Here is a 13692-nt window from a genome sequence, read left to right as displayed (position 1 = left end):
CTGCTCTGGAGCTCCTATTCCCAAAGAGACGCAACAAGGTCAGTAATGTGATTTGGCATAGTGAGAACTCCACTAGCCCGGCTCTGAGGAGAGGCTAGAGCCTGTCTGTTATAGAATTCTGCAGTTTATGGTCCCAGTTGAAAAGAAAATCAGTATCTTGAATTCACATTTGCCTTGACCCTTACCCACGAGCACGGGGCCAGGAGGCAGGAGGCAGGTGCTCTAAGGCCACCCTGCCACCGCCCGCAGGACCCCACGGGAGTCCCTCTGTTTACGCAGCGGCCTCCACGCCAGGGACCCAGAGCAGCAGCACAGGTATTGACCATAGTGTTCCAGAGTTTAAGGATCTCTTCACGGTCCTCCATTCACTTTGATTCCTGGCTCACAGGACTTTATCATCTAAAGCAACCCTCAGAGGAAGGAAACTTCATCCTCTGAGGTGGGAAACAAAAGCAAGCGAACAAACAAACCAAACCAGCGTGGCCAGCGACTTGAGAGCAGTTTGAAGCAAGAGCTAACGTCAAACTTGAAGCCTTCTCTTATCGGATGTGGAAGTTAAGAATTCTGTGACAAAGCCCGTTTGCTGTTCCTTTGTGGCAAGATCTCTACTGATTTACTTGAGGACAGCAAAAAGGACACTTGCTCAAGACAGAAGCCAGGAGTGAGGATGGAATCTACAACCCACCAACCAAAACAGGAGGCATCTTTGACCTACGCACCCAGCACAGGGCCAACATTCCTGATGACTGAAGCCACCTGGAGGTGGTGACTTGTGAAAGCCACTTGGGTTGTCCAGAGGACAGTGTGGCCCCACAATAACTGGTCCTTTTACCAGGAGTGTGTCCTGCCCCCCCCCCGCCCCCCAGTGTCTGGCCCAGGTGGCGCAGGCCCGTGCTGAGCGAGTGCCGGGTGAACACACAAACACCGTTTCAGCCCCAGCTGCAGACACAGGGCAGCGTGCACAGGCCTGGACTTCACGCCAAGACACATGCAGCCATTCAAGCAGAGAGACGCTGCCTTTGACGGGGGAGCTCTAAGGATGTTGTGAATTTTTAAACAATCTTTTTTTTTTTTGAGACAGAGTCTCACTCTGTTGCTCGGGCTAGAGTGCCGTGGCGTCAGCCTAGCTCACAGCAACCTCAAACTCCTGGGCTCAAGCAATCCTCCTGCCTCAGCCTCCCGAGTAGCTAGGACTACAGGCATGCACCACCATGCCCAGCTAATTTTTTCTATATATTTTTAGTTGTCCGGCTAATTTCTTTGTATTTTTAGTAGAGACGGGGTCTCGCTCTTGCTCAGGCTGGTCTTGAACTCCTGACCTTGAGCAATCCTCCGGCCTGGGCATCCCAGAGGGCTAGGATTACAGGCGTGAACCACTGTGCCTGGCCTAAACAACTCTTTTTTGTTTTAAGATTATAACGCGAAGTTCTCAAATATCCACACACAGCCCCTCGCTTGCGCTTGTCTGGTTTTCTACCAGAGGCCTGTGGTGGGCGTGGTGGGTGAGGGCGCCCAGCAGCCCAGGGGCAGCCCAGGGGCGCAGGCAGGCAGGAAGAGCCAAGGGCAGAGGGAAAACTCGCAGAAGCGCTGCTTGCACAGCTTCGATGCACCACACACAAGAGACACCGGTCGGCGGCCAGTCACCTGGTTCTAGGTGGAGAATGGGAAAGCGCTGATAGAAATAGGCTCTCTGAGTGCTCTGCAGCTCTGCAACAGAGAGGTCAAAGCAAAACCCAGGCAGAGGAAAGGGAGAAACCAACAGAAAGAATTAAAAAGAACAACTCCAAAGCAACCGGCCTACCAAGGAGGAGAGGTGGAAAGGCAACAGGGGCAGGGGCTGGAAACCTACGAGGCCAGGCTTTGGGCCACCTCGTGATTCCCATACGTGGAAAGCACCCGGCTGTGTGCGGCCGGCACGCCTGGAGCAGCACCCTGCCCCGGGAGGAAACGGCTACGCTGCGTGCTCAAGGGCCGCCTCCCCCTTGCGGTTCAAGGAGACCTCTGTCATGGGAGCTACGGAGGACAGGATCCACCTGGCTCGAGCCAGAGGGGGATGCTCCCCCTTGCTTTGCAGCTCAGCCCGCTGCGAAGGCGGGAGGGCGCCCGGCCGCGGCCTCGAGGAGGCGGGGTGGGGTGCAAAGGGCGTACCGTCCTTCCACAGCTCCGAGACGAACTTGTCGGAGGACTGGTGGAGCAGCGTGGCGATGTTGTCGTTCAGGGGGTCCATGTTCTTCATCAGCCACTCATCGGCCTTGTAGTCCACCTGGGAGAGTCAGAGAGCCCCACATCACGAGCTGCTCTGAGGGCACAAGCGCTCACGACCTCTCCGGAGGAGGGCAAGCCGACCATGAGCGGGAAAGTTAGAAAACGTGAACGCCCTCTGACCCAGCGTCACCTCCTCCAGGAGGAAACCATGAGTGATGGCAGCAATGCGGCATCTATAAGACTCGTGGTGGCACTGCGTGTGAGAGCGAAAAATTAAAAACATCGCAAACACTCAAGGGGGGGGCGGGGGGTTAGCTAAGAAAGAAAATAGAATGTCTTTAACTTTTTTTTTTAAGTAATATGAACAAAGAAAATGATCCTGGAAGGACATACAATAAAGTGTTAATAAATAGTTCTTTTTAGTCAAAGACAAGTAATTTTTACTTTCTATTTGTCATTTTAGAATGTCTACATTTTCTTTCTTTTCTTAAGATGGGGTCTTGCCAGGCTGCCCAGGCTGGACTTAAACTCCTGGGCTCCAGCGATCCTCCCACGGCAGCCTCCTGAGTAGCCAGAAATACAGGCGTGCGCCACCACACCCAGCTCTGAATGCCCACGTTTTCTCTAATAAGCACATACTAATTTTATCTTTTTGGAAATATAATCTTAATAAAACAAGTGGCATAACATTATATTTTCACTGCACAAGGTCCCAGAACAGCATAAAGAGAGCAGCAGGCCACCTGGGCCTCCGTCTTCCTAACACAACTGCACCCAGAGGAGCCACTGTTCTGCGGGTACTCGTCTGCCGGCCCCTTCCGTGCTTAGCAAATGCGTGCTGCTGTTGGGAATGAGGACGTGGTGCTGCTTCCCCTTGCCCTACGGTCGTCTTGGCCACCCTCCCACGGCCAGCACCCTCGTCCTTTCAGCTGCCGCAGCACAGGTCCAGCGTGGACACAGCACGGCTGATTTGCTGGGCTTCAGGGCGTGCCCGCTTTTCAGCACTATAAATGCGACCACAGTAAAAGCCCTCCTGTGAGTGTCTGCGTTGATGAGCACGCTCACTTCTCAAAGGGGGAGTGGAAATGAGGCCTGGGAAGCATTGCTGGGGCAACTGTCTAAACATCTTTTTGGCTGTATTATTTGTTTTCACGGATAGTTTTAAGAGAGTTGCTTTCACAGCCTCGGGAACCGGATAAGCTAAGTGTGCGAGGCCGGGCAGTGGGGGTGCTTGCTGAAGCCTGGGGCTGGGCCGCGAGCGGCTTGGGAACAGGGTGCCGAGCTCCCAGCGCTCCTCACCGACTGTCACTGACGAGGAGATGGCGCAGCCCTGTCTGACTGTGTGTCTGGGCCACGATTACCTGTCAGGGACTTCACACAAACACACAGAATTTTTTTTTTTGGAGACAGAGTCTCACTTTGTTGCCCAGGCTAGAGTGAGTGCCGTGGCGTCAGCCTAGCTCACAGCAACCTCAAACTCTTGGGCTCAAGCCATCCTCCTGCCTCAGCCTCCTGAGTAGCTGAGACTACAGCATGCACCACCATGCACGGCTAATTTTTTCTATATATGTTAGTTGGCCAATTAATTTCTTTCTATTTATAGTAGAGATGGGCTGGTTTCGAACTCCTGACCCCGAGCAATCTGCCCTCCTCAGCCTCCCAGAGTGCTAGGATTACAGGTGTGAGCCACCTCGCCCGGCCAATACACAGAACTTTTTGTCTAAGCGCGGACCTCTATGTAGTAAGTTGGGCCTGAGCCCAACAACACGTGGACCGGGAAGGTGTCTGCCCGGGAAGTGCCGAGGGCAGGTCTGCCACCCGCGGGCTGTGCAGCCTGGGCAACGGCAGCTGTCACGTACGGCAGTGGAATCCCCTGCCCCCCCCATGTTTGGCAATGTCTGGAGACATTTTTGGCTGTCACAACTAGGAAAGGTGCTCCCGACTCTTGAGTCTGGTGGGTCAAGCCAGGGATGCTGCTAAACATCCTAGCACTCGCAGGACAGGCCCCCCAGGAACGCTCCGGCCCCCAACGTCCGCAGTGGCGATGCTGAGAGGCCCAGAGCACTGACCTGTGCCGAGCACGGGGCTTCCTGAGCTCACTGGATACGTGTAGCCCTGTATGGCGGGTGGTCACTTTACTTTTCCAGATGAGAGAACCAAGGCTCAGAGAGGTGAGTAACTGGCCCAAAGTCACACAGCTCACGAGTGACAGAGCTCTAAGTAAAACTCTGTGCCTTTAGCCAAATCTCCACGCCTGGCCGATGGGGTCCAGGACAGCACTGCAGCCACCAGCCTGAACACCGGAGTGGCGTGCCGCACGCTTCTAACACGTACTGTGCGAAGGTGCTTTGTAGGCTGTGTGAATGCTGATTACAGCCACCAGCCTAAACACAAGAGTGGCGTGCTGCACGCTTCTAACAACATGTACTGTGCGAAGGTGCTTTGTAGGCTGTGTGAATGCTGATTACAGCCACCAGCCTAAACACAAGAGTGGCGTGCTGCACGCTTCTAACAACATGTACTGTGCGAAGGTGCTTTGTAGGCTGTGTGAATGCTGATTACAGCCACCAGCCTGAACACAAGAGTGGCGTGCTGCATGCTTCTAACATGTACTGTGCGAAGGTGCTTTGTAGGCTGTGTGAATGCTGATTACAGCCACCAGCCACGTGACTGGATGAGTCGCTGGACAAGGACCACGCTCGGGCCACATCTCCCCACCCCCGGAGCTGCTGGCTCCTGGTCCCAGAGAGAGCAACTCTGCTCCCTACTGGGAGCTCTCCTCACCCTGCCGGCATAGTGGATGATGGAGAAATCGGCTTTGTCCTTCAGCTGCTTGGGCTTCTGGAACTTGGGGTGGGTGCCCTGCTCCTGCACAACCTTCTCCACGAAGCTCTTGTCGGTGGCTTTGGGGAACCAGCACTCCTCGTCCAGCAGGGCCAGGATGCCTGGGGGGCCTGCCTGGAAGAAGCATAGTGTTGGCGCAGGTGAGCACACCCCACTCGTGCAGCAAGCCAAAGCCTGTGTGTAAGAACCCCACAGGGGTGGGCGGCTCTCCCCTCTAGGAAGAAAGCACTCAATTCAAGAGTTCTAGTTTAAAAAGGAACCTCTGGGATCTAGGCTGTGGCTGAGACATCTTTACGCAAGCAGCCATCACAGCGGTTCTTCGGTGTTAGTGCGTTCGCCAGCGAACCCCCTCGGGGTGGATGGCAAGTGCGGATCTATCGACCCGCCCAGAGAGCCTGGCTCCGGGTGTGCCTCAGTCTGCCCCAGAGGTGCCACGGTCTGCCCAGGAGGCCGCCCCCAACAATATCCCGTCCTGCCACCAGACACCAGACACGCCGCTCCACATGCTGCGTCTGTGCAACCAACGATGAAGCAGAGTGCTCACGAGGAGCCCCGTGAGGAAGAGAAAGAGTCCCAGAGGCCCCGCAGCCTTCTGTGCACTGAATTTATAAGGCACAAAAGCAGATTCAGGCATTGATTGCAGAGAGACTGATAAAACTTGAAACCAGGTGGGTTCTTGTTAAATGGAAAGTTCAATTGATAAAAGAAAAAAAACTCATCACAAAAGTGAATTGTTGCAAACTGAACAAACTTTGTTCTGGGCCTGACTAATTACTGTTCCTATGTGACTCTGTTGTGCATACACTCAGGCAGGCCAGGCCTCCAGGAAGAGCGTGAGTTCAGTGCCTTTAACCAAAGTCAAGAGATAACCCAGAAAAAGAAACAGCTCAGGCTTTGTTACAGAGCACACGCCCCCCAAACCTGAAGCACAAACAGGTGGCCCAGTGTCTACCTGGCCAGAGCTTCAAATGTGAACTGCTCGGGAAAGGGGAAAGGCTTCCCGAATGGCTAATGCTGGGGATAGAAGCTCCAGTGCTGTGTTGGTCCCGAGGGGGACAGGCCAAGCCTCAGGAGGTGCACCCGGGACAGCATTCAACACCCAGGCTCTGCACAGTCCCCAGCTACAGTGAAAGTGTCTGGGGATAGAACCAGACTACGCAAACGCGCAGCTGCTTCTTTAAGTAGAAGATGCTTATTGAACCCACCCCTCAGGTGGACGCTGGGTGGTCCTCTGGGACTGAAGACAGGATGCTTGGGCCGCGGCCGCATCCCCACCTGGTGAGCTGGGCTGGGCTCGGCCGCAGCCGCCCCCAGAGCGTCTCCTCTAAGGGAGGCACCTAGGCCTTCCAGGCACAGATCTACACCTGCAGGCTTAGTCCTCCAGGTGGCACCGACAGGAAGAGGAGCAAGACACCAACACCACCAGCACAGAGCAGCAGGGGAGGAGCAGGTGCCCGAGGGACGGGCCAGAGGCAGACGTGCGGCCAGAGCAAGTCGGCTCTTACTGGCTTCTCGATGAGGTCGATGCAGGGCTGCAGGTCCAGCCCGAAGTCGATGAAGTTCCACTCGATGCCCTCGCGCTGGTACTCCTCCTGCTCCAGGATGAACATGGTGTGGTTGAAGAGCTGCTGCAGCTTCTCGTTGGTGTAGTTGATGCACAGCTGCTCGAAGGAGTTCAGCTGCAGGAAGGGAGATAATGTCAGGGGACGCCAGCCCTCTACTAGGAGGCACGAGCCCCTTGAGAAGGAGGGTAGGGCAGGGAGGGAGGGACTCCCTGGGCGCCTCAGTCTGCTGCCTCTAGAGCCGGACAGCTCTGGGCCTGCCTTACCACACCCGGCAGGGGGTGTCCTTTGCTTTCTAGGGCCACGGGCCTCTCTAACAGGCTGGTAAAGCCTTTTCGGGATAATGCTTTAAGATGCATCAAAGATATTACAAAGGAAGGAAGTCACGTTGAAACATAATTACCAAAATATCGTAACAGAGGAAATGTTTTGTGCTTCCTTATTAATAAGAACGAGTTTTGTTAACAAAAACTTCCACAGTTGTGAGGCAGAGATGAATGTAGATGATACTGCCAGATCTCCCCAACAACTGGAATGTGACATGAAAATATCTGACTTCCGTAGGTGACAGATTACAAGCACTGCGAATAAAATTGTGGTGCGTAGTTTGCCCAATTCGCAATTGAAAAAGATGCATGATTTCGATGAAAGGTTAGTGAAAAATCAAGATGTAATTTTTCCTCCATCTTAGTTCATGGCTCCTCTGAAACCTACCATGGACCCCAGGTTAGGAACCTCTAATCTACTGCAATTACCAGTGTTTCCTACTAGACCTCAGAGTCTTTATGGGCAGGGACAATGTCTTGTACCAAAACTCGATAAGTATCCACTGGAAGAGTGGATAGGAAGACCTGCCCATGAAGCCTCCAAGAACATGATCTAAAAGGTCCCATTCTCTCCAGCGTTTCTGGCTGAAAACGAGAAGTCTCTTTCAATACACCCAACCCATGTCTCCACGCAAAGGAGATGGCAACGCCAACCGCTGCGGGACCACGGGAAAGAGGATTCCTAGCCAAGGAGAAGGCGGCCAAGAGCCAGGGAGGTGGCAAGGTGGGTTACAGAGGTGAAGCTCACATCGAAGATCTCGAAGCCAGCGATGTCCAGGATCCCGATGAACGAGGCGCCCTGTCTCTTGGTCTTGTCCAGGGCTTTGTTGATGCGCAGCACCAGCCAGCGGAACATGCGCTCGTACGTGGCCTTGGCCAAGGCCTCGATGGCAAAGTCAGCCTGGGGACACGCAGGGGAACCGAGCATCAGGCACAAGGAGTCTTAAAACCCTCATGCCCTTTGCCCTTATAATTTCACTTTTGGGGCCCTCCCCCAAAGAAACAGCCCTAAATATGGGTGGAGGGAAGCACTTCATGCACAAATATATTCACTGCAGTGTTACGTATAATAAAGAAAAGTTGGATCAGCCTAAATATCCAAAAACATGGGCACGACAAACTTAGAAATTTGCAAAAACCTTTTAAAATAAGACGGGAACATGTTAAACTATTTATAGAAGCAATAAGATGCCCAATGCTCAGATAGGAAGCTATAAAAAAGGAAAAAGAAAAAAAAGATGCCCAGGATTTGCTTCAAAATAATGCAACTGGGGAAAGAGGGAAGGTAAGATCAAGGACGAACCAAGACTGGCCATGAGTTAGTAACTGTTGACGCTGCCTACATGGTAAGGACACACAGAGCTCTGTACGCCACTCTCTACTCTGCTTTTTATGTTTGAAAAGCTCCACGATAAAAAGGCACAGTGACAACTAAATTAAAAAAAAAAAAAGCCTCGCAGAAAATAATCATCCCTGGTTAGGATTATGGCAACTTTTTTATTTCTCTTGACTGTTCTGTATTTCCTTAACAGTTCATGTAGCATTACTTTTTATAATGAAAAATTAAAGGTTCTTCCTTAATTATTAGGGAAACGAACAGTTGGCAATAATTATGCACACTGTCTTCTGAAAACAATGTTCCTGTCTCTCAGCACTGGCTCTGCACAGAAGCACACTCAGGCTGTCAGCCACCCAGCGTGGGGGACAGTGGGTGGTACACCCTTGGGACAAAGGATTAACCAACATGAACTTCGAAGAATTTTTAAGAAATGGGACTGGCACCTTAAAAACCCCACGACCAGCACCATGGCAAAGACGAGAAATCCCAGCAGGGGGGACGGCGGTCTGTACCGGGAGCGCCCTCAGCTCCTGGGGAAGGCAGGCACATGCGTCCGGCACAACTGAGCCAAGACTCCTGCTCATCTCTCACCACATGCAGCCAGACAGCAGGTGGTGGAGAAATAGCCGCTGGCACGGGCTGGAGGACGACGGGTGCCACCACCCCGGCACCAGAAGGAGTTGGGCTACAGAGACATCAAGTTCTCACTTTATACCAGACAGGATGTGCCTCCATCCTCGACGGCCAATGAGCCTAAGTACTGTCTCCAGGTAAAGCGGCAGATGCTGCCTAGACGGCACTTCCTAGGCTTGAGGATTTGAACTATGCCACTGTGGGACACTCGCCGAGGAGGCAGCCGCTTCCCAGCCACAGAGGACACAGGGGACATACCTGCTCTTTAGTCTGTGCCTTCTGAACGTAATCCCGTCCCACCTTGATGCGTGGGGTGAGGATGCCTCTGGTGAAATCAGTCACGTTGATACCCAAGAGATGGGACACCTTTTGGGCAGCTAATATTTTTCAGAGGAAAGAAGGGAGGGGCAACAAGTTTTCATTAGACCCAAGGGAATGAGTCCCTGTGCCCACCCTGGGAGCAGGTGGAAGAAGGCCGTGGTGGTGACTGAGCAGTCACTACCAGGACAACTGAGCCCTGGCCCTTCTTGAGCAGGGCCATGAACTCCCAGTTCCCCCTCAGACTCCGTGGCCATGTGTGGGCCGGGGGGCACAGCAGCCTTCACCTCCACCAGGCCCAAAGGAGGGACGTGCAGGGAGGGACACGTCCTAACCGGAGGCCCCAGCACAGCTTCCACTGTGCACGCTCCACCACATACTTCACAGTGCACACTGGGACCCTACCCAAAAACAGGACTGGGAGGCGGCGGGCCTGCCCAGTGCTGCGGGACAGAACAGCACACGGTCCCGCAGGAGTGTCCTTTACAATCCATACGCGCATGTGTTAAATCCTTTAGACATCCTAAGGAGGGCATGTTAGGACTGAATAACTTTGATGAAATCTTTCCATGTTATTATAAAAAAAAAAAGGAGAGGGAGACTAAATAACTTAAATGGGGTCATCTGCAGTGACTCAAGGAAATAGTAGTGGCTGAGTCAGATGCAGTAAGAACATCACATCATAATCCTAACTAACGGTTTGGTCTTGGAACAAAAGAGGGAGTCCTGATGTACGTGACCACGAGTTTTTCTAACTCACACTGATACGTACGTGGTGAGAAAAAGCAAGTCATGTCTATGTGTATTTTACATCTGCACAAAAAATGCCCAATGATATACAGCTATAAACACACCTGACATTAAAAAGAGAAGAGTATCTGTAATTTCTGCAAGACTTTCTCTCCTAAGCAAATCCACGTCTAGGCACCTGTCCCTGTATTTCCCGTGAGAGGCCCGTGGGTGTACCTGTGTTGTCAGGCATGGATGCTTGGTCGGTATTCCGCTCCTTCTTGAAGACGATGTTGCCGAGCTGAAGGACCCCTGAGATGACCCGCAGCATGCCTTTGGGGTGCAATCAAAGCCACTCAGAAGCAGACATGGGCTGGGTAAGCCCCCTGAGTGGGGGTGGCACCTGCCCAGGGATCCCTAAGCAAACAAGCCGGGAGCCAGCACTTCCTGAGGCCATAGGAGTGCGGGGTCTTGGTCTAATGGCACGTGGCAGGCCGCCCTCGGGGGCTCACCACCTCCCTGTCTCCCAGGCCTCTCGCAGACTTCAGCTCGGGCAGCCTTTGCTCAGACACGAGCTCTGTCAACACTCCTAATGCTTCTAAAGCCAGACCAAGGCCGTGCCTCTAGCCCAGGGGTCCATGGCTGCTTCTGTAACTCAGGTTTTACTGGGACTCAGGCCCGTTCACTCATGTATTGCCTGTGGCTGAGCAGAGGGGGTGCCAACTTCAACCCCCACTCTACTCCAAAGCAGACACAGCTAGAGAACAGGGTACATTGTTCCCACCCCCATCTTTCTACAGACTAAAACCTCTAGCAGGCCGAGGACACACGGCCCTCTTCACCTTCCCTCTGGGGAGCTGAGAAGACACAGGCAGGCTCCACGCTGCTATGCAACACCCAGCCTCTTCCACACTCCACCGAGACAGAGCACGAATATTCTACTTTCAGCAAATGACAGGGCCATAGCACGGACCCAGGCCTGGGCCATCAACATGTGTCCTTGTCCCCCTCTGTGTAAATGCCTGTGGTACCACCGGGAACAAATGACACTGAAGCTCACATCTGAGGTACCATTTTCCCACACACGGAAGGCCCCTCTTCTGGCCTCTAGGGGGCTCCCCGAGAGTGAGAGCCGACAGGAGGCTCTCCCCAGGCCCACCAGCTGCCCCACTGCCCTGAGGGCTCCACGACTAGCCCCTGACCCCCAGGAGGGCCAGCCCATACCCATCTGCTCCTCTTCTGGGATGCCCATGATCCTCATGGCCTCCATGGTCTCCTGGAACATGTCCTTGTCCTGCTGCCCAGGGATGGTGACGTGCCCGTTGGACAGGAAGCGGTACTTGTTGTACGGCTCCAGCAGGAGATCGGCTGTTGGGGGTGGAGGGCGAGGGCGGGCCGTGAGGGGTTGAAAGCAGAGGCTCCAGCCAACGCTGAGACCGCGAAGGTTTGGGATACTGGGAAACAGCCCGAGCCCTGAGCCGCCCTGAAAGCTGCCAAGCAGCCAGGACGCCGCCCTTCCCAGCCCGTGAGCCTATGACACGTGGCTCAGAAGAGCACCAGGGCCTGTGATTTGCAGCTCCGCACACGACCTGCCTAGCTTTCCTCTGGCATGCTCAGAACAGAAGCCCAAGTCCTTAGGATGGCCCAGAGAACAGCAGTCATTCGCACCTGTCCTGCCCCAACCCCAGGCCAAGGTTTTCACTTCCCAAGTGGCACGAGTGGCCTAATTCTGGGGGGAGACCCAGCATCCCAGGGTCGGGCTGCAGGCCGACTACTCACTCTTGAGGTGCTCCCCAGCCCCGGACAGGAGATAGTAGAAGATGTGGAAGGTCCGTTCGTCCTTGGCCTGGCGGATAGCCCGAGATTTCTCCAAAAGATCTTCACAGACGTTAAGGAACGACACCAGCTGGAGGGAGGGTAACCCATCCACTCTCCTCTCATCCCCGTCAAAAGGAACTGAACGTCACCAGGAAGAAAGCATGGCACAAAACGGCAAAACAAAGCTGAAGCAAACTGCGTTGGCTCTAACCTGAGAGGTATCACTTCTCCAAAAGAGGGGCTCACGCCCTTGGAGCCTTGTCAATTTAGAGGTCTCCTCCTTGCAGGTGAATGGGGATTGGAACGCTCACACAGCAAGGGCTGTGACGCCACGTGAGGGCGAGACCACCCACGCGACACCCTCTAGGATCCATGCTGGGTGATTTTCAACAGTTCCGTCTCATTCTAAGCAGAACTTAATCCTTCCAGCAAAGAAAACCCTAAACTCTGCACTGGGTTTTTTTTTTTTTTTTTTTTTTTTGAGACAGAGTCTCGCTTTGTTGCCCAGGCTAGAGTGAGTGCTGTGGCGTCAGCCTAGCTCACAGCAACCTCAGACTCCTGGGCTCAAGCAATCCTGCTGCCTCAGCCTCCCAAGTAGCTGGGACTACAGGCATGTGCCACCACGCCCGGCTAATTTTATATATATATATTAGTTGGCCAATTAATTTCTTTCTATTTATAGTAGAGACGGGGTCTTGCTCTTGCTCAGGCTGTTTTCGAACTCCTGACCTGGAGCAATCCGCCCGCCTCGGCCTCCCAGAGTGCTAGGATTACAGGCTTGAGCCACCGCGCCCGGCCTGCACTGGGTTTTCAATGAGCTTATCCTGGTAGTCTTCCCGACTCCACAAAGGCCCACAAAGGGGAAAGTACTAGAATCAGGAAGCAGCTTATTCTCCATGGAGGTCACACCTCCCCTCCAGAACCAGAACCCTTGTCCCACCGAGCCACAAGGATACAGGTCTCAATGTTGGCTCCCACGATGTAGCCGTTGACATCGAAGTTGATGCGAATGAATTTGCCCTAAAAAAAGACAGGTGAGGGATCTGAGTCCCGCCCTAGGGAGCAAGGAGGCCAGAGCCTCCGCCCTACCTCAGGTGGGGCACCCTGGAGGGAGAAACCAAGAGGCAGTGCCCTGTGCCAGGCCAGGTCCCCGCACGCCCACACTGCACGGGCACTCAGGAGCCGGGAGCTGGGCGCCCAGGACAAGCTGAGGTCATGCCCAGGCTCCCCCAGACGGGAAGGAGGGCGGCCAGTTGTCTGGAAGTGTTCCTCACTGCTTGACCCGGCCCTGGGCACTGACTGCTACTGGTGACAGCGGGACACCCTGGGGCACTGGCAGGTAACTCCCGGCTCCCCCACTGGCTTTTTTTCTACCTTTCACCAGGGAGGCTGAAGAAGCTACGTGTGGCCGCCTTCCTTAAGGGGGGCAGCACAGGTGTCCACTGACTAGAATCCGATCCAGCCCACTGCACGCAACAGGACAGGCAGCACCCAGTGTGGACCGTCCTCGATGGTTGAGGGGAGAGGACCAGGCAGAGGGCAGTTTGTGCCAGAGCTCTGGCAGGGGAAGGGCCCTCCACCCCACGCCACTCACAAAGCGTGAGGAGTTGTCGTTCTTCACGGTCTTGGCGTTCCCGAAGGCCTCCAGGATGGGGTTGGCCTGCAGCAGCTGCCGCTCCAGCTCCCCCTGCAAAGAACCCAGAGACACGGTGAAGCTGGGCTGGGGCCTGGGCTGCTCAGCCTGCCCTGCCAGGAAGGGTGGCGGTGGCAGAGCCGTGTCAGCAGGCCCAAAGTGCCAGGAACGAGCCTGCCAGCTGGGTTCCGATGGTGCCCCGCCAGCCCTGGTCGGGACCCTCTGTCATGGTGCGACCTTCCCACCAGGACTTTGACACCTTGACTGGTTTGAACTTACATCCAC

At 54.3% G+C, this 13692-nt stretch overlaps 1 protein-coding gene across 1 annotated transcript in view; it reads right to left on the bottom strand.

Moving 5' to 3' along the window:
* MYH9 (myosin heavy chain 9) overlaps window positions 1-13692 on the bottom strand; it is a 92422-nt gene that overhangs the window by 21649 nt on the left and 57081 nt on the right. Inside the window, exons 6-15 of the mRNA XM_012787035.2 lie at window positions 13369-13461; window positions 12731-12794; window positions 11736-11834; window positions 11181-11324; window positions 10194-10289; window positions 9168-9286; window positions 7686-7838; window positions 6555-6728; window positions 4990-5163; window positions 2149-2263 (exon numbers count right to left, since the gene is read on the bottom strand). Of these exons, the coding sequence (XP_012642489.2) occupies window positions 2149-2263; window positions 4990-5163; window positions 6555-6728; window positions 7686-7838; window positions 9168-9286; window positions 10194-10289; window positions 11181-11324; window positions 11736-11834; window positions 12731-12794; window positions 13369-13461 (1231 nt within the window). The remainder of the gene's footprint in view (window positions 1-2148; window positions 2264-4989; window positions 5164-6554; window positions 6729-7685; window positions 7839-9167; window positions 9287-10193; window positions 10290-11180; window positions 11325-11735; window positions 11835-12730; window positions 12795-13368; window positions 13462-13692) is intronic.

Source organism: Microcebus murinus, chromosome 10 (genome assembly GCF_040939455.1).
Source record: "Microcebus murinus isolate Inina chromosome 10, M.murinus_Inina_mat1.0, whole genome shotgun sequence".
In the NCBI taxonomy this organism is placed as follows: Eukaryota; Metazoa; Chordata; class Mammalia; order Primates; family Cheirogaleidae; genus Microcebus; species Microcebus murinus.
The sequence above is the reverse complement of the archived record's forward strand: the minus strand, read 5'-3'. Positions and strand labels throughout refer to the sequence as shown.